This window comes from Pygoscelis adeliae, unplaced genomic scaffold (genome assembly GCF_000699105.1).
Source record: "Pygoscelis adeliae isolate BGI_AS28 unplaced genomic scaffold, ASM69910v1 Scaffold448, whole genome shotgun sequence".
Lineage (NCBI taxonomy): Eukaryota > Metazoa > Chordata > Aves > Sphenisciformes > Spheniscidae > Pygoscelis > Pygoscelis adeliae.
Window position 1 is genome coordinate 243774 of NW_008825288.1, and position 24214 is coordinate 267987.

General features: G+C 51.5%; 1 protein-coding gene across 1 annotated transcript in view; it reads left to right on the forward strand.

The window, feature by feature from the left end:
• Positions 1 to 24214, forward strand: part of CDH22 (cadherin 22, type 2) — a 60332-nt gene that overhangs the window by 18129 nt on the left and 17989 nt on the right. Inside the window, exons 3-7 of the mRNA XM_009329917.1 lie at positions 1554 to 1673; positions 11366 to 11533; positions 12616 to 12803; positions 13638 to 13891; positions 21415 to 21551. Of these exons, the coding sequence (XP_009328192.1) occupies positions 1554 to 1673; positions 11366 to 11533; positions 12616 to 12803; positions 13638 to 13891; positions 21415 to 21551 (867 nt within the window). The remainder of the gene's footprint in view (positions 1 to 1553; positions 1674 to 11365; positions 11534 to 12615; positions 12804 to 13637; positions 13892 to 21414; positions 21552 to 24214) is intronic.

Consider the following 24214-nt stretch of genomic DNA (forward strand, 5'->3'; position numbering starts at 1 on the left):
GCTCCTCATCCTCCATCTGGATGGTTCCAGTTCCATTTCTGCCCACTGTGATGTGGGAACAGGGGCTGCTTCTGACTTTGTCTGTACCTCTAGTGTTTGAGAATGTAATGAGTCTAGACTCAGATGCTGACAACTAGTAGTAAGCCTGGCTCTGGGTTATTCACAACATGGGTCTAGCCAAGACCAGCCTGTGGGATTGTCTTTGCAGCATATGGATGGATGCACTGCAGAACAGAAGAGTTTCTGGACCAGTGCGGTACCTCTGGTCTTCAGCTGGTGGCACAGCAGCCCTAAGAGGTGCGTAAGGCAGAGCAGAGCTGCTGGATGCGGCAGTGTGAGCTGTGAAATGTTCTCTCCTGGCCCCTTCAGTTTGGGTTGGTCTTGTGCCCTGGAGTCATCTCTGAAGCAAAACCTACCTTTTAACTGCAATTATTGCTGGGGGATCTTGTCCGTTATAAATTACCAGCTTCTCTGTCAGCCTTGTCAGCTCTTGGCCCTGGCAGTATCTTGCAGCAGGGAGTTTCCCAGTTGGTTTGATCTTTCCTATGAGCAGCTCAGGGCTCTTCTCCCTGTCCTGCACCTCATCCCACCAGAGAGGTGATTGGTGCCAGTGCTTCACCTCCGGGGCAGGGATGCTCTGAGTCTGGTGCTAGAGGTGGAACTGGGTAGCCTGTCCTCACAGGTCTTTGGTCACACCATCTCCTTTCTCAAAGATGTCTGTAGGTAGGATTAGGCTTCCCCTCCTTCCTCCCTTCTGTTGTCTCTGTAGATCTTGGCCCCTTTGCTCCTGGCCCCATTCTCATGTCCTGGGTCCTGCTTTTGTCAAATTGAACATGATGTCAAATTAAAGCCATCACAGGGACAGTTGGAGTGAAGCACCCAGTTTAATGAGGCAGCGTTGAAAATCAATAACTTAATTGCAGACATTTGATGGACTTTTATCCAATTTATAGTCGTCCTGCCCTGCTACGTGTAGAGCATGAGGACGTGGTGCTGTGTCTGGCTCTAGGCAAGCAAAAGGCTTTCCTCTCCCATGGCTGTCATCCCTTTGCAGGCCTGTCTGCTGCAGAGATGTGCTGCTGCAGTGTGGATCAGGCCCTGGCTGGAGGGTCCCTCTATGGGCCGGAGGTGACAGTGTTGCTCGGTGCTGACAGGAAAGGGGCAGCTGTGGTGATAACATCTTGTCCCCAAACCCATTCCCAGATGGTCCAGCAGAAGACTGCTGGGAGAAGAGCTCCCACCTGTTCAGACCAGTAATCTTCTGGAGAGCAGGTCCTGCCTAGACAGCAGCTCCGAGGTGGCCCAAGGTCTGGTCCCTCCTGCCACCCTGCGGGACAAAAGGGGCATTTGCAGCAGTGTTGAGTCCTGGCTCTCAGGCTTTTGCAGGGAGGCAATGCTGCGTTTGCACCCAACTGTTCTCGTTTCCATCAGCACGTGCGAGTGATCAGTGCTGGCCCCTGCTCTCCTGTTCTGCTAGCCCTTGGCCCTAAGGTTTGCATTGCTTTTCTCACTTCCTCCCTGACTTTTTGTTTTCCTCCTTGTCCCTGCTGCAGGCACCTCTGTGATGCAGGTGATGGCATCTGATGCTGATGACCCCACATACGGGAGCAGTGCCCGGGTAGTCTACAGTGTGCTGGAGGGCGAGCAGCACTTTACTGTGGACAGTAAAACAGGTGAGCAGCACCCAGCTGGCCTGGGGCAGTCTGTGTCGGGCGTCAGGAGACCAGACCATGACCACGCATCCTGCATCTGTTCAGTGCACGGCTGTGTGCTAGCAGGCCTGCACCTCCATGCTTGGGTGTCGGTGCTGGGGTACCCGTGCCATGGGCATTACTGGGGAGTGGAGAGGAAGCTTGACAGCCCTGCAGGCTGCTGCCTCCCTCCATGCAGTGCCTGCAGCAGGCAGAACTGTGGAGCAAGCCATGCAGCTGCCAGCCCGGAGTGCCCTGCCTGTGCCTGCACTGGCCAGAGCTCCTCTGTGCTCTATGCCCAGAGCAGGAGTGCACCCACAGGCGCATAAAATCTCTGTGTGAAAGGTTTAAGTACTACCAGAGGGGCCTTACCAAAGGCTGCATTGTTATCACCAGGGCTTTGATTAAAGGTAACACTTTAAATTAAGGATCAGTTTATAAATGTTCTATTAATATTTAATGAAAGAACAGTAGAAGCAGCTCCATTCTTTAATAACTTATAATAGAGCCTGTTGTAAAATGCCCCTGTAATAAATCCCTAGCAGATGATGCTCTGACATACTGGTTAGAGTAGACCATAACCAGGAGATGTTGGGGTATATATTCTCCTTGCCTCCCAGGAGTGTGACTCTCATTACCCTTAATGGGAGCCTTGCAAGCTTTCTAAGGAGGGAAGACACTCAAATGCTAATAAGAGGTATTTAAGGCACAAAGCATGCAGTAAAGTACCCACAGTTTAATGAAAAATTGCTGAAGGACAAACAGGCTGGGTAGGTGCAGCTCTTGTTGGAAAGCTGGACAGTCAAGTCCCCCCACACACTATTGCTGAACCACAGTGATACAGGCTGAGATCAGCCCCTGGACTGAAGTGCCAAGTCTCTGTCAGGCTGACCTGTGTCTGTTCTAATAGATATTTTCTAAGGCTGTTTTTATGTAAGTCAGAGTGGAATTTGTGCAGAGGCTCTGGCGTTAAGGAGAGTATAAGGAAGGTATGTGTGCTGGAGCCTCTGCATCTACGTGAAACCATGCACCTGCTGAAAACCGGTCTGGTGCGCATGGGCAAGCCAGTCACAGCCCTGTCTGTGCCACCAGCCCTGGCTGCCATTGGAGGAAAGCTCAAATTTGGCAGCTCCTAAGCACACCTGACAGCAGAGCTGGGGTACGCGGTGGAAAATGCCATTGTCTGGACAGAGGCTGGTGCGGTGGGGAGAGTGCACAAGAACAAGCTTGGGGCTGCACCCACTTCTTGCCCAGAAGCTGCTGCACCTGGGCTTTCTTCTTTCCCAGATTTGCTTTGTTTTATTGGGTGGGGGGGTGAGGGAGGAAATGAATGAACAATGGGCTAAACACTGAAAATTCATGCGTATGTGAGTTCCTGTTAGTCTGAGACAGCTTTGTGTGAGTGGAAGCCTGGCTGCTAGAATGAAGAGGGGCTGCTGGGAGCAAAATGCACAAGCCAGGATGTGCAGAGGCTCAGCTTCCTGCAACAACATTAATGCTCTGTATTAAGGCATAAACTAAAATGTACCCTGTGGGACTGTGGTGAGAATTAATGTCACTCTGAGAATCCAAGCTTGATTCCTTGACTTTTTGTGTCTTAATTCTCAAGCTGGTTGTTTCATACACTGGGTGGGGTTGATTTACTGTTCTACTTGCTTGTGATTCATAAAAGCAAAACTGCTGACAATCTGCAGAAGAGTCATCAGCCCCTCTTGAGCATGTCTGTTTCCAGAATACCTGGCCACTAAAGCAGGTACTGGGGCTGACTCTTTGGTGATGTCTGAGCTGCAAATAGCCTTTCGTAGCTGCCTTGCCTGGGCTCCAGGAATGCGGTGTGCAGCTCTGCCTGTCGGCCGCCTAAGATGCGACTGCAGTCTGTCCTGCACTGCCTGTGGCCTCGTGCCTGGTGTGAGCTGTGTGCCCTGTTGTCAGTGCTAGCCTCTGTGGACATGCTGCTGGGGGCAGCAGGTACAGGACTGGCAGTGCTGAGGGGGGACGTTGTTCCATCGTGTTTGTTTGGTACTGGCCAGGAGCCAGCACATCCACCCAAGCAAATCCCATCCTGCTCCCATTCTGCACTTGGATAGGTTTTTAGTGCTCCGCATGGGAATCCTGCCCTGACTGCTCTGGGTGGCCTGGCTTTTGCCCTGAGCATAAGATTTAATTATCCATAGCAGCAGCATAACTCTGAGCCACCATTGTTATTAATGGCCATAAAAAGAGCCATAAAAACTTGGCATGTTACATTTCTTATAATATATGGTAATGAAGAACAATTTGTTTTCCCCTTTTGGTTTTGACCTCCTTCTCAGCCTCTTCTTGGAGGTCCATACATGCACGTGCTCCCTTGCACACCGCCTAAGCCCATGACTCCTTCCAGCGCAGGTTGGTTCTTCCTTCCTTGCCTTTACAACCAGCTCTTTTTGCACTGTCCTTCATAGCATAGGTATTGCATGTACAAATGTGGTTTGCACATTTGAGTACAGGATATGGACCGTGTGTAGGTTGCTTAGTTTGTCTCCTGTTCTTGGATGTTACTAGCTGTAGTATTCAGCTGGGATTTCGGATTCGATGGACCTTTCAAAGGCAGACACAAACCATCTTGATGCCACGCTATGCCAAGTCCTACCACTCAATAAGCCCTGAATTCCCATAGTGTCTCAGATGTCTTTTTGGAGGGGGATGAGCAACTAAATGGCCCCACTGGAATAGTGGGTGCTGCAGCATGGCATTTGCTGGTGTCCACAAAGCTGTGGAGAATTATTCCAGTTTCTGCAGTGTTAAATGATGGTGAAGAAAAAGCACAGCTGATGCATATGAGCTTTTCTTTTCTTTCATGTACATCAGCCACTACCTCTTGTGCTTTGAGAACTAAGTTTCAGACACTGAAACTGTGGGTTTGTGTTGTGTACCCCAAATCAGGTCCCAGAATATACCCTGCACGTGTTGAAGGTCTAAGCTGACTTTTCTGGTGTATGAGTAGGGAGCTTTGTATGCACAGACTTTGGAGGCATGATTTTCTGTGCCAGCTGAGAATGTCCCCTAGGCTCCTTGCAAGAGCCTGCAAGCATTAGTCATATTTAGGCTTTGTGCTGCCTTCCTAATTCATTCTCAGTTTGCAGATAGGGTGCAGCTGATCTTTGTCTGCTCTCTGTAACAGGTGAGCTGCATTGCACTGTTTCATAGCTGCCCTGTTCCTGCTGGAGGAGGCTGTGCTTTTACAGTAGTCAGCATGTATGTGTGCTTTGCTGCTTCTGTTGGGAAACAGCCACTTCAGCCGTTGGTGGTGGGTGTTGGCTCTCTGAGTGAGTGCGCTTCAGTCTGACTGCAGAGAGCCCCTCTCTCACCCTGCAGCAGGCTGCTGACCGGCTGCAGAGCAGGCTCATGACTGCAGGGGCCACAAGCCCTAGCTTTGCCCAGCAGGACACTGGTCGGGTGGTTTAGTGCTAGTTCCTCTTCTAGCTCCAGGAAGCCTGTCCTCACCAAGATCCTTCTAACTTACACTTTTCAGATGCTGAGATGGGCACAGAGAGTATGTGACTCCCAGTGCATTTATGTGAGAGGAGAAATCGGAGTGCATTTAAACTTGCAGGCCAAATTTTCGTGTTGGTTTGTATCACCCTGTACCTCTGCAGATTATTCACCTTTATAGGGGCAAAGCTCTTCTTTGGCAGGCAGCTGTGCCTGCCTGCTCATGTCTGTTCCCATGTTCTTTGCAATGCCCTTTCTCATCTCTGGCCAGCATGGCTGGGGACTCGCTGCTGCCTGCAATCCCTGCCCACAGCCTCAGGAGGAAACCTGAAAATACTTGACACCCAGAAGGGGGGCACAACCTGGTGCCCTTGGCTCCAGCAGTCTTCTTCATCCCTTTGCAGGGATATTGACTGCTACAAAACAGTCACAGCAGGTGACATCATAGGCCTCATGATATTTGGTGCTTTCCTAAAAGCCCAGCTTGTCAGTTCCGGAGAGTGCATGGGAATCTTGCTTTTTACTGAAAGGAAGAGGTTGTTCTTAAAATCTGTCATTCTGCTGTATGCAGGGAAAAGGTAGGAGGACTCAGAAGGCTAATTGAAATGCAGTCTGGCATTTATAATTACTTAAAACAGCTCCTGAGTTCTAGAGCCTGTCTCCTGATTTGGAGACCTAGCCAGTGAGCGTTTTAGAGGTACTTGTGCCAGGGAGAGCAGGACAAGAAATACTGGCCTGCTGGGATGAAGTTTATGGTTATTTGTGTGCAGTCATTAGTTGTTTCAGCCTTACCTGTCAGCCTTGCCCTGTTTGGAGACTGACCACAGCCCTAGTCCAAGGGTAGACTGGGAGAGGAGTTGTTGCTGGGAACATGCTGCATTTGGGCTGATGAACTGTTGGATTTGTGTGATGCAGTAGTGGGAGGCAGAACATGTTTCTCTGCTGCTCTTGCCAGTTAAAAATGTTCCTTGGTGCCTGGAAACACAGCTATCGGTATGTGCATGTTTGTATGCGCTCATGGATTTATGCAGGTCTGTGTCCCACCCTAGAGGCTTGTTAACCACAGTTGTGCACGGGGACAAGGGACTCTGAGCATCGTTGATGAGAGTCTGCAGAGAAGCTATGCTTATTTAAGGTGCTCTTATTAGCAAGACTGAATGTTAACAGTCCTTTTCAGAGGCTGGTGCAGGAACTTCAGTTGCTTTGGGACCAAATTGTATGTTTGGTCATCTTGAAATTAGGGTATATCTACTAATGTGCAGTGGGAGTTAATATTAAATGATGAGGGATTTAGCTGCTAAAGGAAGAGACAAGGGAAGGATAAGTGTGCTGGCTCATTTGTCGGAGCTCACTGCGGGTGCTGCCCTCCAGGGCACTGCTGACTCTGCACTGGCATGGGAAAGGCTGATTCCAGCCAGGAACAAGGCCCTGCTAGGTGCTCCTCTCTGAGCAGTGGCAGTAACTCTGTCTCTGCAGGTGCTGCCCTAGGAGCTATGGGGCACACTGGTTTGAAAAGGACTTGGCCACCTGCTATGAAAGGTACCACATTAGAAACCTGCAGGCTGCAGCATCCCTCAGCCACAATAGTTGTGTGACTCTGCACCCTTCCGATTAACTTTGCTGCTTAGCTTGGTTATGCTGATGCAACCATAATGTTTCCATTTCTAGATCTCAGCTCTGCACCTTATTTGCTGAAGAGCCATGAACCTCCTGAACCTTGTGCCTAGTACGTTGCTCAGACCGCCTGTAGCTTCTGCCTCCCAGATTGTCCTGAGCTGAAGGACAGGAAACAGAGGCTGTGCATGTAGGGCAGGTGAAGTGCTGGTCCTTGGGACCAAGACCCCATCTGCAGTGGACTGACCTCCTCCAGGATGTATGCCTCAAGCAGCACTTGTGTCTTGGGGCAGGTATTGGTATTTCTATGTCCCTGCAGGCAGGTGTGGGTACAGGTGAGGAATCTGCAGTCTATTTGGCAGGTGCCTTGCCATCCCTGGGCAAAGCCCATAATGATGGGATTCCTGGAAGGTGGTTACCTGCTGAGTGCTTTGTCCTGCTTTGTTTTTTTATCACCCAAAGAGCGTCTGTTGTTTGAGCAGATTTGATGGTATTTATGTGATGCTGTAAGTGTCCCCTTGCCTGGTAATTATACTGATTAATCTGGATCATGCTGGAAAGCCACATGTGCCTTGTACCAGAGGGTATGCCACCATGCGTCTGTATTATTCAACTATAACAAATGCTGACAAGAACTAGAGAGATGAGCCTGAGCTGGAGGTTGTTCTTTCTTTGTTAGCAGTGTCTGGGAAGGACAAAGTTTGGCAGTTTTTCTGGCTGGAAAGGTGAATCTTGGGAGATCTTTTCCATGTTCTACACACAGCAGCGGAGGTCCCTGCCTCTTCTGTCTCTGTGCCCTGAGAACAGGTCTGCCACCATCACTTGCTGCTGCTTTTGCAGAGTCCCTGGGGGTCAGGTTTTGGGAGCAGAGGCTCTTCTGGCACTAGGAGATGGGACCGTGCAAGTTTGCTGCTGGTGGGTGTTTATGGCAGCACTCAGTGCCATATTGAAGGAATTGGCGTGGAGTATGTTTGGAGACCCTGATTTGTCAAGGCCTCTAGCAAATGCTAAGTGGTACCTCAGCCTAGAAGACAAAACCAGCCTGACGCTTGGGATAGTAGCCTGGTGTGGCCCATGCAACTTCAGGGGGAACAGCTTTCTCAGTGACAATCCTGCTGGGGCTCTTGGAGGCATGGGGCAGTTCATCTGCATCAGACCCCCACTTTTCCAGGATGGACTAGCAAACACCATCTTGGCAAGAGGTGGCTTCTGCTCACAGTCTGCACCCCTGTCAAAGACAAGGATTTTGTCTGTCTCGTGCCACTAGAAGAACCGGAGCTGGCTGGGGCCGTTTGTTTGCCCTGCTCTGCACATGCCAAATGGCCTGGACTTGCTCCCTGCTGGGACGGGTGACCTTGGAGGTGTTCTGGGAAGCGCCTGAGCACTGTCCTCCCATCTTGCATGGCGTATTATGAGCTATATCATTACAAGCAGCTCAGTTAAGTCATTACAGCCTTGGTGAATGCATGAGCTTTTTCCCTCTCATCCCAATTCATCACTATTGTGCTGACATGAATCATTTTCATTATAAAATGCTTCAGACCCTGTTAATTAACAGAATTGCTTAAATTTCAATGAGATAGTGCTTGCCCAGAAATAATGGTTTTGTATTCATAGTGGAGTGGCAGGAGAGGCCTATAGGCGTGACTGGCTGAGGCCAGTCCTGTGCAGCCCTGGGGAAATGGTGCTTGTGCAAGGCCAGTCCTGCCTGCTCTCACATAGGAGGGTTGCAGTTCTCGCTGGGACGTGTGCCTAGAGGTGCATTCATCGCTCCCTTGTCGGTGCTCCCTCAGCCCCTTTGGATGAGGTGGGATGGGACTCCTGGTCAAATGGCTTCCTCTGAACAGACCCAGGATGAATGAGGGAGCCAGTGCAGACCCTGGGCCCCATCACAGGGTGAACACTGCTGTTTTCCTGTGGAGGGGTTGGGATGCTCCCTAGCAGAAATTCTGCAGTGCTCTGTGCTGCCTCTGACCTGCATGCTGGCTGGGAGCGTGGACCTCGGTGATCGAGCGAAAGAAGGGCTGAGAGTTACCCGAATGTGTAAACAGGCAGATGCTGGAAGTGCTCGAGAGGTGGTGGGTGAGACAGAGCCTCCTCTCGATTCGTGGGGCTGAAGGCAGTGGGAGTCCAGGGAATTACAGAACCAAAATGACAGAGGGACAAGGGAAGCTGGGTGAAATTGTGCCTATCTGTGAGAGCTGGGGAGCTGCAAGGATCTGAAACAGTGGTTATGTCTTTATAATAAATCCTAACAATGATAATAATTGGAATAATTGCTAGTTTCAGAAAACAAGGAGAGATAAATGTCTCCAGAACAGTGTTGCCAGCTCCTGCTTGCACCTGTAATGTCATGCAAAGCGGGGGAGAAGGGGGGGAATTTTATTCTCCCAGCTTAGTGGCATTTCTGATTGCCTTTGGGCCACAGCACCAGTGGCTCTTTGGTGTGACCTGTCCACCCATGGCCTTTGTCAAGAGGTGCACAAGGTCATGCCAGACATGAATGGGGAAACTGTGGCAACCTGCTGGCTGTGGAGGGCTGATGCATGGAAGCCTCAGGGTATGTCCCTGAAGCCACATCTTGTCTCCTTGCAGCCTGCTGGCACTCAGCTCTCCCCTCCACTGTGCTCAGGCTGTGCTGAAGGCTTCCCAGGAGTGTCTGCCTTGAGCCAGGTGGCTTGAATGGCTGTGATGCTCTGCCATTGCTCACTTTGTTGCATGTTAGCAAATGTCTTGCAAGTTGCTGAGAGCAACTGGATGATTCTCTGCTGTTCGCTTGGCAAGGGAGGAGCTCCTTGTTCCCTCCAGGTGGGACCTCCTCACTGGAGACCCACACCGAACAGCCAGGCAACCCTCTTCCAGCACCTTCCCTAACACCAGGCAGGATTAGTGGTGAAACAAAGCAAAGATGGATTTTGCAGTTCACGGTAGGAGGAGGTAAAGCTAATAGTTAAACAGAAAAGCCTGGAAGAGAGAGCAATTACAAAAACAGAAAACAATGTCTAAATCTGTGGGAATGTTAAGAAACTAAGTTGGAGGGGATTTTAAGCTGATTCCTAGCTGTTCTGGGGTGTTGCTGGTATAGTGGGACTAGAAATGTGCTGCTAATGACCTTGCATCCATGTATGCACTCATGCTCATGTGTGCCCCTGGTGCCACCTCAGGGCAGAGTCATCTCTTTCCTTCATTCTCAAAATAATTTATTCTCTGCTTTGTTTCCATGTAAATGAAATGCTCCTGGGTGACTCAGGAAGTCATAACTTCTGCTATTCACAGTGTTTTCTGGGTTTTACTATGCTTTGTTTCTTGTCTTACATTCCTTTATATTTTAGTCCTGGTCATTTCCCCCAAGCCCAGATGACTACTGAAGACCTATAAACACTTTTAAGAGACTTTATTTCATAAAAAGTACTAACATACCATACATTTTGTTAAGCTTTATGGTCTCTAGTGCATTCGCAGCCCCTGACACAGAGCATGTATGTCATCTCTGGTCTCCTTAACTTAGAGGGACACTTGAAAATGAGGGATTTTGTGCAGACAGACTTTTGGAAATACACTGCCCGCCCTCATTTTCCAAGTCAAATAGGGGGGCCCTCCAGGCATGCTTGGGCCATGAGGCACCTGTGAAATGGAGCTTGGGCTTGGAGCACCGATGTTCTGTTAGGAATGCTGTGGCAAGCCTGGCTCCTGCTTGAGCAGATAAGGATAAGTGGGCTGTTGCAGATTTGTGCCAAAGGGGTTTCATGACTCAGCCTGAGCTTTTACACAGCCTTTCTGTGCAAACCTTTCTGTGCTGGCCCCAGTGCAGCACAGCCCCTGCATCTGGGCGAGTCCTCTCTCTCCTGTGCCTCTGGTCCCCACCAGGCTCCTGGCCTCCCTGGAGAGAAGTACAAACCTCCTCTGTGTTGGAGTTTAACCCTGTTGGAGCTACTGGCAGCCCGCAGTAGAAGCAGCAGTCAGGAACCTTTCATACAACACGCCTGTGAATCGGCTGCAGAGACTTGCTGGGATCAGGTTGGGCCTGTGGCCATTCCTGGGCTCCAGGGGGATTTTCAGGATGTTTCCGCCTGGCTGACAACCCCCTGGGCTTGTTCGTCTCTCCAGAGACCTTTTCTCCCCTTAGTTGGCTTTTGCTTACATGACCTCTGTGAAGGCTGCAAAAGGGTTTGCTCCCCTTTGCACTAGGGCCCAGCAGATGATGTTTGTTGTTGCCAGCAACATGCTCCTATGGCAAAGGCGGCTAACAGCACCTAAGGCTGCATTAGGAAAAGCACTGCCAGCAGTTGAGGAAGGTGACCTGTGCCTTCTACTCGGCACTGGTGAGATGACGTGAGTGCTGTGTCTGGTTCTGGGCTGCCAAATATGAGAGACATGGGCATACCGGAGTGAGTCCAGGGAAGGGCTATGAAGATTGGTGAAGTACTGGAGCATCTGCCATATGCAGAGGGACTGGGAGATCTAGCTGATCCTGTTTAGAGCTGGGGCTTGGATGCAGTAATCTCAGCGGCCCCTTCCAGCCCCACCCCATCTGTGACTGCGGATGCTCTGCAACCTGCCTGTGCTCACACTGTCCTGCCGGTTTCCAGGTGTGATCCGGACAGCTGTGGCTGACCTGGACCGTGAGACGCAGGACCGGTATGAGGTGGTGATCCGCGCAACGGACATGGCAGGACAGCTGGGTGGCCTGTCTGGATCCACCACAGTCACCATCGTAGTCACTGATGTCAATGACAACCCACCACGCTTCCCTCAGAGTAAGTCCTGACAGCAGTGGGAGGTGAGCACTGGCCCTTGGTCCTGGTCCTGGCCTCTCGTGGGTGGTGGGACAGAAGCTCAGCTCCTAGCGCAGCCTGGCACACGTCTGCAGGGTGAGCCAGCCCGGCTGCTGATGCTGCTTGCAGGGCAGCGGCACCAAGGTACCATAGCACGCATAGCTCCTTGCCCGGGTCTGAATGTGTCCCTGCCTGGTAGTGTGATGGAGGGGCAGCTGCCTTGGCTGAGCCTGTCCATGAGCCTGTCCAGGGTCCCAGACAAGACCCCTGCTCCTGGTGCTAGTCCTGGGAGGGACTGGGCTGTGTGGTGGGGAGAGCAGAGCTGGCCCTTTCCAGACCCCTCTCTGAGCAGTGCTGGGGGAGAAGGCAGCCTGGTCTGTCGTGCTGCTGTCTCCTGGGAGCTTGGGCAGGGACTCAGCTGTCAGCTGCTGGCCTGGCCCCTCCTGGCTGCTGCATTAGATCTTGGTACACTCCGCCCTAACTCAAGGCATGGTGACACTGCCCAGCTCACAGACAGCAGCCTTCTCACAGGACAGCTCTGTTTTCCAGTCACTGCTAGTGGCCTGTGGCTCATGCTTGTGTTTTCTCTGAGATCCGCCCCCAAATGAGGAGGGTGGGTGATCCTGTTGTGAAGAGTGGGCTGTGCAATGCCTGCAGTACACACCAGCTGCAGAGACCGGCAGCACGTGGCTGGTAGACCAGAAAGAGTGCTGCAGCTGGAGGAGGCTCAGCTTTTTAGCTGCATCTCCTAGAAATTAGAAATGGTAAAGTTTGCAAAGAATGGGAGAACACTGATTGCAGGGCAGTGTCCACACAGAGAAATCAGCCTTTACTTCACCTGGTACCTTGAAACATCAGTGCTCCCCAATTATCTTCCCTCAGCCCTTATTTTTGGCTGGGGTATGTGTTTCTCCTGGTAGGGCATTCTGGACTATAGACACTAGTAGAGTTTGGACAGCCCTCGTGGTCCAAGGGTGCCTCCAGGAAGGTATGTGAAGGGCCATATCAGGCCGGAGGGGGTTCAAAGGCAGAAGCAGTGACCCTAGTACCTTTTTCTCCTCCAGAGATGTATCAGTTCAGCATTGTTGAAACTGCCCCTGTGGGCACTGCCATCGGGAGGGTGAAGGCAGAGGACTCTGACGTCGGGGAGAACACAGACATGACCTATCAGGTGAAGGATGAGGAAGGGGTGGAGATGTTCAAAGTCACCACGGACAGCAATACCCAAGAGGCTGTAATCACGGTACAGAAGGTGAGAGATGAGGAAAGCTGGTTGGGTAGGGAGGGCACAGATCTCTGAGGACCCTTTCCTTTGGGGACTCCTGCTGCTGCATTTGAGTTGAAATAAATGCTCCTCTGAGTGCTGCTCTAGCAGTAGCAGTTGCATTTTTGTGCCTGCAGGTGCAGGGAGACACCTGCCTCTGTTCTGGCTGGATGGCAAAACGCAGACCTGTGTCTGGGAGGAAAGGCTGAAAAGAAGCAGCAGCACAGTGCCTGCTGGAGCCTGCACAGGGCGGCTCCCTGGGTGGCAGTGAAGAAGCGAGCCGTGCACAGGGCTATGGAGACAAGTGCTTACAGCTGTTATTGATAGTACCTGTTAGGGGAGAAATATGCCCACCTAATTCCTATACCTGACCAACACCATTTTGACTATCTGCTTTTGGTGGCAAAAACAATCAAGCAAACACTTGATGCAGGCAAGAAAGAATGATTGTTCACCAAGGCCACTGCATTCAGATCGCCTCCCCTGTAGAAATAATAGCAGGGTGATTAATCATCAAAATCCACTCACTTGCAGCACACAGTGTGCTGTCTTTCCAGTGAATCTTGGCTGCCCACACCCTGCGCAGCCTGGATGCCCTGTTGGAGGCCCTGAGGGGAGCAGGCTGGAGGCTTCCTCTTCCTCTTGCCCACCTCAGAGTGGGCACTGCTGGCGGGAGGGCAGAGCACGAGCTCCTAGCCTCCTGCAGAGGTGCTGCCTGGGGAGCAGGTGGTTTTAGTGCTGCCCCCAATGTCTCTGGTGAAGGAAGGGGCAGCAGGGGGGCTCCTTGGGCTGGGTGTGGCTAACCCTCTCCTGTTGTCCCAGCCTCTTGACTACGAGTCAAAAAAAGTGCACACTGTCGTGGTGGAGGCCCTCAACAAGTTTGTGGACCCACGGTTTGTGGACCTGGGCACATTCCGGGACCAGACCATTGTGCGGGTCTCGGTGCTGGACGTCGATGAGCCCCCCGAGTTCCGGCCCCCCTCCAACCTGATGGAGGTCCAAGAGGATGCACACGTTGGCTCTGTCGTGGGGGTGGTCACCGCCCTTGACCCGGACACAGCAAACCATCCTGTCCGGTAAAGCAGGCGCCTAAACCTCACATCATCTTCCTTCCAACAGTGGGCGTGGGGTCACCTGCAAGGGACACATGTGGCCTGGGGGGGCTCATGGCCATGGCTAGGGCAGAGGGGAGGTGATAGCAGAGGAGGAGGGGCAGTGCAAGTGAAGGTGACAAGTGCTGCATGCATGGCCAAGCGTGTGAGTGTGTCCTATGGGACAGGCAGCTGGCAGGTGAGTGGCAGCCTGTGCACAAGCAACAGGCAAGCAAGAACAGCCATCTCAATAGGTGATGGATAAGCCACTGGCAAGTGATGGGTTTGTGAGTGGTAAGGGAGTGTCAGGGAAAGTGGCTGGGTGATGCTTGCATGTCCTTGCTGCTGACAGTGAGGCATCTGCAATGGTGCCTGACACAGGCCAGACGAGTGACCAGAAATGACAGGAGGGCAGTGATGAAGGATGACAAATGAGGTGAGGCTTGGGAGGTGTGGAGCCACCGCCTGGCTGTGTGTGCGTGCATGTTTGCACAGGGATCAAAGATCAGAGGAGTTTATATTTGGGCAGGGGACGTAATCCAGGCAGCAGCTTATCTGCACAGGACATTTCCTATTTCCATTTAATTTGTGGCTAAAGAGATTGTTACCTTGTTAAATTGTTATTACCTAAGGCACAAAGCAGCCTTCTGGCTCTGCCAACTGGCCTGAGTCACGAGCAGTTGGGTTGGAAAGCTGGTGTTCTGAAAACATTCTCAATGTGTGGAAAATTTCCTTGAAATGTGTGTTCTTGTGCCAGGTGACAGCAGGGCTGCAGGCACCTTGTGCACAGCCGCTCACTTCAAATGAGCAGCGGTGGCTTTGCATTTGAGAGCTCTGTAGGGAGCCTGTCTCAGGCAGCAATAAACTGGGACGCAGCAGGGACAGAGATGTGGGGTGGAGGAGGATGTGGCCAGGGAGGGCTCAGTTACAGTACTGATTCCATTTGATGATGTCCCTGTGCGGCTGCTTGGGGTGCTGAGCTCCAGCACTGTGCAGCCATGGGGAATGCACTGGTTCAAGGTGGGGTGAGGGGTATCTCCAGATCTTCATGGAAATGAAGACTGAGATGTTTAGAAAGCTCAGAGAAGAACTTACACATGGAAAGCTGCCATCTACAGATGCCTGGCAGCTAGCAGAGAGTATTGTGTCACAGAGCTGGACGCTGAAAGCTGTCTTTGGGGTGAATGTGAATGAAATCAGCCCTGGCATGCCAGGAACTAGAACTATGTATGTGAGTGTTGCACTACTTGCACTAGTTGGTGCTGTCTGTTGGACATGTTTGCAAAGTACCTCTGCTCACCTTGTCATGTGGCTACCCTCTCCATTCAGGCTACATGTCTGATTTCTTTCTTTGTAGCCTGCCCTGAGCACGTGGCTGTTAGCTTGCACTCTTCAGACGTGTGCAGTCTTTCTACACATCTGTGTGTGTAGCAAAGTACCTCTGCTCACCTTGTCATGTGGCTACCCTCTCCATTCAGGCTACATGTCTGATTTCTTTCTTTGTAGCCTGCCCTGAGAGCGTGGCTGTGTTAGCTTGCACTTCAGACGTGTGTGGTCTCTTTCTACACATCTGTGTGTGTACACGTGTGCATGTGCTTTTTCACTTGACTGTTTCTAGCAGTGCTACAGAACATAGATTTTATTTTCTGATCTGTAATCGTAGGAAAGGGGCCTTGGGGACAGAACTATTCTTATTCTCGTTTTCTCTTGTTCTTTGTGCTGCTTCCCCATGGAGCTTGTTGCATTGTTTGCAGACAGAACAAAAGAAAGCAGAGGAGGGAGGCTTTCTACTGCTGTGCAGAAGGTGATGGGGACTTGGAGCAGAGAGAAGCAGATTCAAGTACTCAGCAGGAGCAAGATGGTTAGAGCCCAAACTTTGCTATGCGAGTGTCTCTTATAGCAAGCTTAGTGTCAGACAAGGCAATACCTCGTGCTCAGGCATGAGGGCCCAGCCAAAAGGACTCCCAGGCATCTGCTGCAGCTTGAGAATTGCAACGTGTTTTCCCTTGTCAGGCTTGATGCATTCAAATGTGTCCTCCCTCCAGCTATCCTCGGGCAGGTAGCTCATCCTGTGTCCCCCATGCTCCCCTGTGGCATTTGGTCTCTATCCATCCATCTCTCCACTCCCCTCTGTTCTTGCAGTGCCAGCTGTCATGAGCAGTGGCAGCTCCGTCCCCTTGTGATGCTCCTTTGGCGCTTGCCTGGGGAGTGTGGGTGGGTGAGCCTTCCCTGCCATTTTAACAAGTACCAAGAGAAGATTCAGGTTTATATTGGTCACACTGATGTGGCAGCAACGCAGGAGGAAGGTGGTGTTAGATGTCTACTGTTTTCCTGTCCTCTGGCTAGCCAGGTAATTTAATAAAATACTTTGCCACGTAGGCAGCTGTTCACAGCTTCAAAGTGGTGCACAAACATTAATGCAAGCATCCTGCAGCATCCTGCCAGGATGGGACACTAACCTGTCAGCAGGAGACTGCACTAAGTCACCTAGCATTTCAAGTGGGCTACTCCAAAGTACAGTCACAAGAAGCCAGCACTTGTACTTCACCTCTGATACATTAGAGAGCAACTTGTCCTGACAGCATGACCAGTATTCGATGCTTGGCTCCTTGAAGTTGGTATGAACCCTTTCAAGTTGCTGCAGTTCAGTGGATCCTTTTTAACTTCTGATCCTCATCTGCTAGAGGTGGGAGCAAAGACATGGCTGTGTTTCTGCGGTGGCTGCTGTCTCCTGGACTCTGGTCTGTGTGTTGGCTCTGCCCTGTAAATAGGGGAGATCCACAACCTTCTGTTGTGACGAGATGCACTCTCCCCTTGAGGCAGGAAAGAACAAGGATTGCCAGAGACAACAGAGCAAAAATCAGCTCTGTCAGCGTTTCCAGGTCTTGCTGACACCAAGCTGCCAATAACGAGGTTTGGGAAGTATTTTTAGCCAAATGGGAAAGGAGGTGCCCTTGGCTCTTTGTTTTCATCCTCAGGCCAGCACAAACAGGGCTGTGCAGCTCCTGCTGCATCATCCAGCCTGAAGCAGCTGCTGGAGGCACATTTCAGCCTGGTGCTCCCCTGCCCTCCTGGTGATCAGCTTGTCCCACAAGGACATGGCCACTTGGTGTGAGAACAAATCCTTTCCAGATGAAGCTGAGCTGGGTTGCAAAGTGACCTGTTACAAAGACTTGAGGATTGAAGGGGTGTCTGACTCCCCTGTTCTTGGGAGGCGTCCCTGAGGCACTGCTCGCTGCCCCTCTCCCAGCTGCATATGGATGTAGAGCCCCTGGCAGCTGCTTGCCTGGCTGGGAGGAGAGCTGGGGCATAGGGTGCCCGAAGAGCACCCCATCTCTCTGGGTCAGCAGCTCCAGCTTGTGGCAGCTCAGAGAGGGACACCCTCCCTCCAGTGCTGATGCTGCGAAGCAGGGAGTCATGCTGAAGTTCAGCATGGCAAAGGGGCTGCATGCATCCTCGGGGGAAGACGTCCTTGTTTGTTGCCTAACAAAAGCTGGAACCACTCTTTTTCAGAAATAATTTAGTTTCCAGTTGGCTTTTTGGCTTTAGCTGTACATTTCCTGGGCGTCGTGCAATTTTTCTCAGCTGAGCCATTGTATGAGGTAATACAGTGATAGACTGTCTGTGTACGTGAGGCTGTTTGTATGGGAGCCTTTTGTTTTTCTCTCTGCAGTGGGAGCCTGTGCTCTGATTGTGTGCATTCCAGGCTTTATCAGCACTGGGAAGATGTTGCTTGGGATTTAAGGTTCTCTGAGATATTCTTGTTTGGCATTCACCAAATCTGGAGACACGTGTTGGACATGGGCATTTTATAGACTCCAACAGCATAGCAAGAGCTACAACCTGCTTCAACACAAAAGGGAGAGGAGGAAAAAACAAGCACCACAAAAAGCTTTTCACACAGTGTTTGAAAAGCTCCCTATTAACAAAACACATGGCATAAAATGTGCTCCTTGTTGCATTCAGGGCGAGAAGTAAAACAAACTGCTTGAGAAATGCATTCACAAGAAAGATGAGCACCAAGAAAGCTGTCTAAATTAAACAGTCACTTGTAACATCCAAACCAACAGACAGTGCCAGCAGGAAGAGAGGAAAATGGATTACAAGGTCCGCATCCCAATCAGAGCTGGGGACTGCAGTTCCAGATGTAGAGCACCAGCAAGCTTTAGGAGGAATGAGCATATGTCCTATCTGAGTACCTGGAGGACCCAGGGATTAATTGCTACCCCTTCCCAGGTGAGAAGCACTGTTTGACTTCAGTGGGATGGATGAATATGAAGCTGGACTACTAGAGGTGGAGAGGCACACAATGATGTATTGCACAAAATGATGTAAACTGAGCACAGTGGATAGTTTCTCATTCTAGCTGCTGTAGCACAGGGTTAGCCATAAGCTCCTGGAAGGGGAGGTCTGTCATTGTGTCGAGCAATGTGGAGAGGGTTGATCTGCAGCTCTGATCAGGTTATGGCTTGGGGGGGGGCGGATGGACATCCCTGTGCCCCCTCAGTCCCCAACTCCAGTGCCAGCCTAGTGCTCCAGACCCTCCACAGCACTTTGCGCAGATGGAGAGCTACAGACCCACCTGGACTGGCCACCTCCAAAATCAGTGTGTAGAAGCAGGCTCAGGCCCGCTTTCGTGGCAAAGGTAGGCAACGCTCAGAGCTCTGTTTCCTCCCCCTGGTGCAGTGTTGAGAAGGTGGCAGCTTTCTGTGTAGCAGTGGTGACAAAGGGATCAGACTTCTGGTTTGGTTTGTGCCCTGCCATAGGGTATGGACAGTCAGTCCTCAGCAGACAATTCGGAAGTGACAGGGGACAACCTTAGCAGCAAAACAATTAGAAGCATAAGAAAAGGATACCAGTGGCATGAGGCAGAGCGCTCCCATACCAGCCTCCTGCCCTCTGGCCATGCAGGCAGCCAGTGTCAGATGTTTCCAGGCTCAGTGATGTCTCCCATCACTACCTGGGTTTTTCTGTGTAGCTATTTTTTGCAGACATCTTTGTTTATGCAGCAATGACATGAGTGTGAACAAAACAGGCATGTGCTTACCTGAGAAGCAGGAAAGGCATGTGGAAAGTGAAGTACCATCTTGAACTCTTAACAGTATTCAAAAGTGGAATGGAAGAACAGGATGTGTTCGAGGCCAGGTGATGTGGGAGAACGATGGAAGCAGTTATGCAAATGCATCAATTATGCTATTAGAAAGATATTAGGTGTTGTCATTCCTGTTTCTATTCCTCCTTCCAGCAGTACATTGGACTGATGTGTACAAGTCAGAGTGTCGACCTCTTCTTTCCCTTTGTGAGTGCAGAGTGGATGAGAGGCTGCAGTACATGCCAAGACAGTGTCACTGTCCCTTCTGGAGCTGGCTACATGCCTGTAGAGGCTCTGTTTCCAGCTGGGAGTTGGGGCAGAAAATGCAGGATGGTTAAGAAGTCCCTGGCAGTTGGTTCAGAGATGCCTAGGCTTGTACTTGGCTTTGTGTGGCAGATCTGTATTGCCTCTAGATGCAAGGAGGGGGGAGGAATCCAGCCACATATGTGCAGAACATGCTAGACTGGTGCATGTGCACAGATGCAATTTAGGTAGTGATTTTTTTAACACTTTTCCTTAGCTACAAGCAAGTGCTGTTGTATTTTCTCTCTCATTCCCCTGTCTGAAAGGGAGAGCTAGGGAATGTAACCTGGTACTGTATATCACTAAACAGCATGTAAATGCCTTTGTATGTGCCTCCATCAGAGATAGAGCTGTCCAGCTGTGTGGATAGGTGTCCCTCAGGAGGCACTCTCACCTGCAGCTGGTTCCCCCCCAGGGCATGGGACAGAAAGGCATGGAGGCCATCGATGCCTCTGTGCAGAGTGGACATTCTGTGCAGAGTGGTCATCCTTGCATGCAGAAGGTGAGCTGGTGTTCCTTGGCTGTGAGCCATGTGGATGATGGACCCGCAGACCACAGCTGGACTGTGCCAGGTGAGACGCAAGCACTTGGGAAAGTCAGCCTGCAGTGTGCGGCGCACCTCCACCATCCGGAACGTGCTTCTAGCCTAAAGCCTGTCCTGCTCTGCTCCTCTTGTCTGATGTGGCCTCTCAATACTGTCCTGTCACGTCAGCTTTCCAGCTTGCTTTGTCCCTACATCTATCTTCCTTCTGTTGTTGGACATGTGGCTGAAGGCTTTAATTTATTCACAGCCCTCCTTTTGGTAATTTATCCTTTGTACTCTTTGCTGTCTTGTATTATTTAATTCTGTAAAGCACTCTGGGAAGCAGTGTGTATGAAAGATGCTGTACACAATAACATTATGCTTTATTGTTTGTGATTTGTAGGCCTTCTGGATTTCTAATTCTGATTGCAGTGGTGGTGTTTTATTTGGGTTACAGCTGTGCTCGAGGGCCTCAGCTGGATTGGGCTTCCCTTCCACTCTCTGCCTCCAAGGAGCACACATCTAATTGTGCCCCGATTTTTAATGTTAGCTTGCTTTATTCCATGTGTAATACGTGTAATAGTTGGAAATGCAGGACATGCCACTGGGACTGATTGCGTGGGCTCATGGTGTCACGGCTAAGGTGCAGGGCTAAACCTGGGTGTCTGACTCTTCTTGTGAGCTGTGGTGTTGCCCTTTGGGAAGAGGTGGGAGTTGTGCTCTCCAGAGGTGGCATGCAGAGCAGGTGGGCTGTTGATGGGATGTCCAAGGAGGGGGCTGTTTGGGGCAGCACTGGAGCAGCTGAAGGAGAAGAGTGAGAGCTGTATGTGAAGGGTCTCCGCTGAGCAGCTGGAGCCAGTCGGAGCTGGAGGAGCTCTTCAGCCTGCTCCTGTGAAACTGGGAAGCCCAAGCTAGGGCAAATCTCAGGGCTGCTGGGGATGATGTGCTGTGTTGATTGTGGGGATGCTGGCTGTTGCTCACCTCTCTGCTGCGCACATTCAGTCTGGATTCAGAGGAGACCTTGCCATTTGAAACTGCTGTAGCTGCAGTTCAGGTTATCTGCAGGTCCAGCTCACAGCCTGCCTGTGTGCTGCTGTACTGTCCTCCAGGTCTCTCACTTGGGTGAGAGCTGTGGCAGGATGAGGAGAGAGGGTGGTAGGTGAGGTGGGCTCCTTGAGCAGGGGTGCCCTCCTTCAATTTGGGTTGGTGTCCTTCCTGAACCCTCCTGAACCTGTAGCTCAGAAGCTTCCCAGAGTCGTGAGTGGAGTTACAGCCCATGATTTCTATATCACTCGTGTCTATCCTGAGCATAAGGTTCTCATCAGAGCAGGTTTTCCCCCTTGTCCATAGTCTGTGCTTAGTTCCACTTTATGCACTGAAAGGCACACTTTAATTTTACTCGAGGGCTCTGGGCTTGTAGCCTGGTAGAAACATGGCCTTTATGTACCATGCCGCAGCAGAGGAAAAGTGAGAGCAGTGATATAGGGCCTGTTGCATTAGATCCCTATATTCCCTGTACATCCTGGGGCTGATGACAAGGTTGGGCTTGGCACATCCAGCTGTTCAGTTTCCCCTTTTGCCTGGTCTCAGGTACGCCATCGACCGCAGCACAGACGCAGAGAGGATCTTTGACATCGATGCCAACACAGGTGCCATTGTGACAGGAAAGGTCCTGGACCGGGAGACGGCAGGGTGGCACAACATCACTGTCCTGGCAATGGAAGCAGGTGAGATGGAGGAGTGCTGTGTGGAGCAGACAGTCTGTGCTGGACTGGAGTGGGGCAGATGGGGAAATATGGGTGCGTTCACTGTAGAGGTGACCAAGATGCAAGTGTTGACACTGAAGTAAAAAAAAAAATAAAATGCAGCAGCACAGAGTCTGACATCTCCCTAGACAACCTAAAAATACTCCTCCTGACTTGAGCATTAATAAGGGAGCATGGTCGAATTGTATATTTGATGAACACTAATCAAAATTGTGTTATCTATGCTCCAGCTCTGTCAGTCATCCCTGTGCAGCTCTCTCCCTGCATTCACACCTGCTGAGCAGCTCTGGGGGCTCCCAGGGGGTCTGTGTTCACATCACCTGCATCCCCCGGTTTAGCCACGTGCTGTGGGTGGATGCCCCATCAACTGGAGCCACAGAATGTTGCCAGCGCTCGCTTCTGCTGGGGGGCTTATGGTTGTTGGGATTTGCAGGCTGTACCTGCACACTGGGTATGTGGCTCTGGATGCCTCCCATGCCCTTCTTCCTTGGTCTCCCTGCCCTTGATGTGGCTGCGGGCTTGGCAAGGCACAGCAAGGAGTGGATGGGAGGTCCCGGCACTGCAGCAGTGGGAAGGAGCTGCAGGGGCAGAGTGTTGCTGAGCCCCCATGCTAGGGACAGAGAGCAGCGGGTGCTGCCAGGGCTGGTACCATCAGGCTGCTTCGGCTCTGTCTGTAGCGCTTGGCATCACCCTGCAGCCCACCAGGAAAAGTCTCAGGCAGAGGATGAGGTGAAGCTCTTTTGTCCTCTTCTGAAATTAGCTTCTTTCTGACCCTCCCACGAGAGCCCTGGTGATGGTCTCTTCCTTCCCTTATGGCTGTGCTATCCTTTAGACTGTATTTACCGTAACTGCCAAATCTGCTCACACCCAGCTGGGAGAGCTGGGAAGGAACAGCTTAGTGGCTCTGCAGGCTTTGTTAGTTTATCTTCCCCCCCACATGATGGGGGCGGAGGAGCCTTGGCGTGGACGCTTCCAGCAGAAGTTCTGTTTGTCTTTTCTCCAGTTAAGAAAGAAAAGAACAAACCTGGGTCCTGCTGCTCAAAGGAGCTCTGAATAAACTCCTCTTGAGGAATGAAAAGAAAATAATAGCAGCAAAGGGCAGGCTTTGCTTCCCTGTAGGTGTTCCCGTGGTGGGTAGGAAGCTGCCCTGGGCATACCGCTGCCCTCTGTCGTGTTTGCACAGTGCCTTGGCTCGTGGGCTCTGCAGGTCCTGTGCGCGATGGTGGATCTGGCCCCATGGGCCCCAGGGGAGTGCTCTATGTTCCTCCTTTTTCTGAGCCTGAAGATGGAGAAGGGACTTCAATCCCAGGCACCATGCCAGGAAGCAGAAAGACATTGACGTATTCTTCACATTTTGGATGTGCAAGTCGCCAGGGCAGCCTGGGACCTGCTGTGCTCTGCCACCCCACGGCAGCTGGTATCAGGGAGCTGCTTTGGCTGCAAAGCACCTTCTGACATCTGCAGACATGTGCCAGGACCTGTCTGGCTGTGGCAGGAGCCTTCCCCAGGCTTTGCTTCCAGAGACCACTCAGAAGTTCTGGTTCTCATTTCTTCGCTCATTCTTGAGCAAGAAGATGCCGTTTCACATTCAAGGAGCCGTGTTGGGGCCTGACTTGGGGCCCAGAGATTGGTTCCTGCTGCAGGGCCACCCTGCCACAGCAGCAGTCATCCGCTCTGGCCAGGTGTCATGGTTTAATCCCAGCTGGCAACAGCTGGGGCAAGTACCACACAGCTGCTTGCTCACTCCCTGCCCCAGTGGGATGGGGGAGAGAATCAGAAGAGTAAAAGTGAGAAAACTCGTGGGTTGAGATAAAGACAGTTTAAGTAAAGCAAAAGTCGTGCGTGCAAACAAAGCAAAACAAGGAATTCGTTCACTACTTCCCATCGGCAGGCAGGGGTTCAGCCATCCCCAGGAAAGCAGGGCTCCATTATGCATAAACTGTGACTTGGGAAGACAAACGCCATCACTCCGAATGTCCCCTCCTTCCTTCTTCCCCCAGCTTTATATGCTGAGCATGACATCATATGTATGGAATATCCCTTTGGTCAGTGGGGGTCAGCTGTCCCAGCTATGTCCCCTCCTAACTTCTTGTGCACCCCCAGCCTACTTGCTGATGGGGTGGTGTGAGAAGCAGAAAAGGCCTTGACTCTGTGTCAGCACTGCTCAGCAATAATGAAAACATCACCATATTATCAACACTGTTTCCAGCACAAATCAAAAACATAGCCCCATACTAGCTACTATGAAGAAAATTAACTCTATCCCAGCCAAAACCAGCACACCAGGCCAGGACACAGGCTCTGCTGCCCAGGAGAGGAGGGAGCAGCAGCCCTGGCCCGACCAGTGCTGCCCCAGGGGGCATGTCTCTGGCTCTGCTGCGTGTCCCAAGCCCCTCTCTGTGCTGATGCTTTCTGCCTGCTGGCCAGGATGACCTCTGCGGTGCTGTCGTGGGCCCTGCCTGGCATCAGGCAGCGATGGGCAGGTGTGCCGGTGCTGCCCAGCCACACCAGAGGGAGGGTAGCCTGCTGCATAGCCGCAGCATGTCTGGTGGGCTCCGTGAGGAGGCTCTGCCAGCAGTGGCCAGGGAGGAGGGGTCACGGCGTTGCAGCAAAGTAAAGCAAAA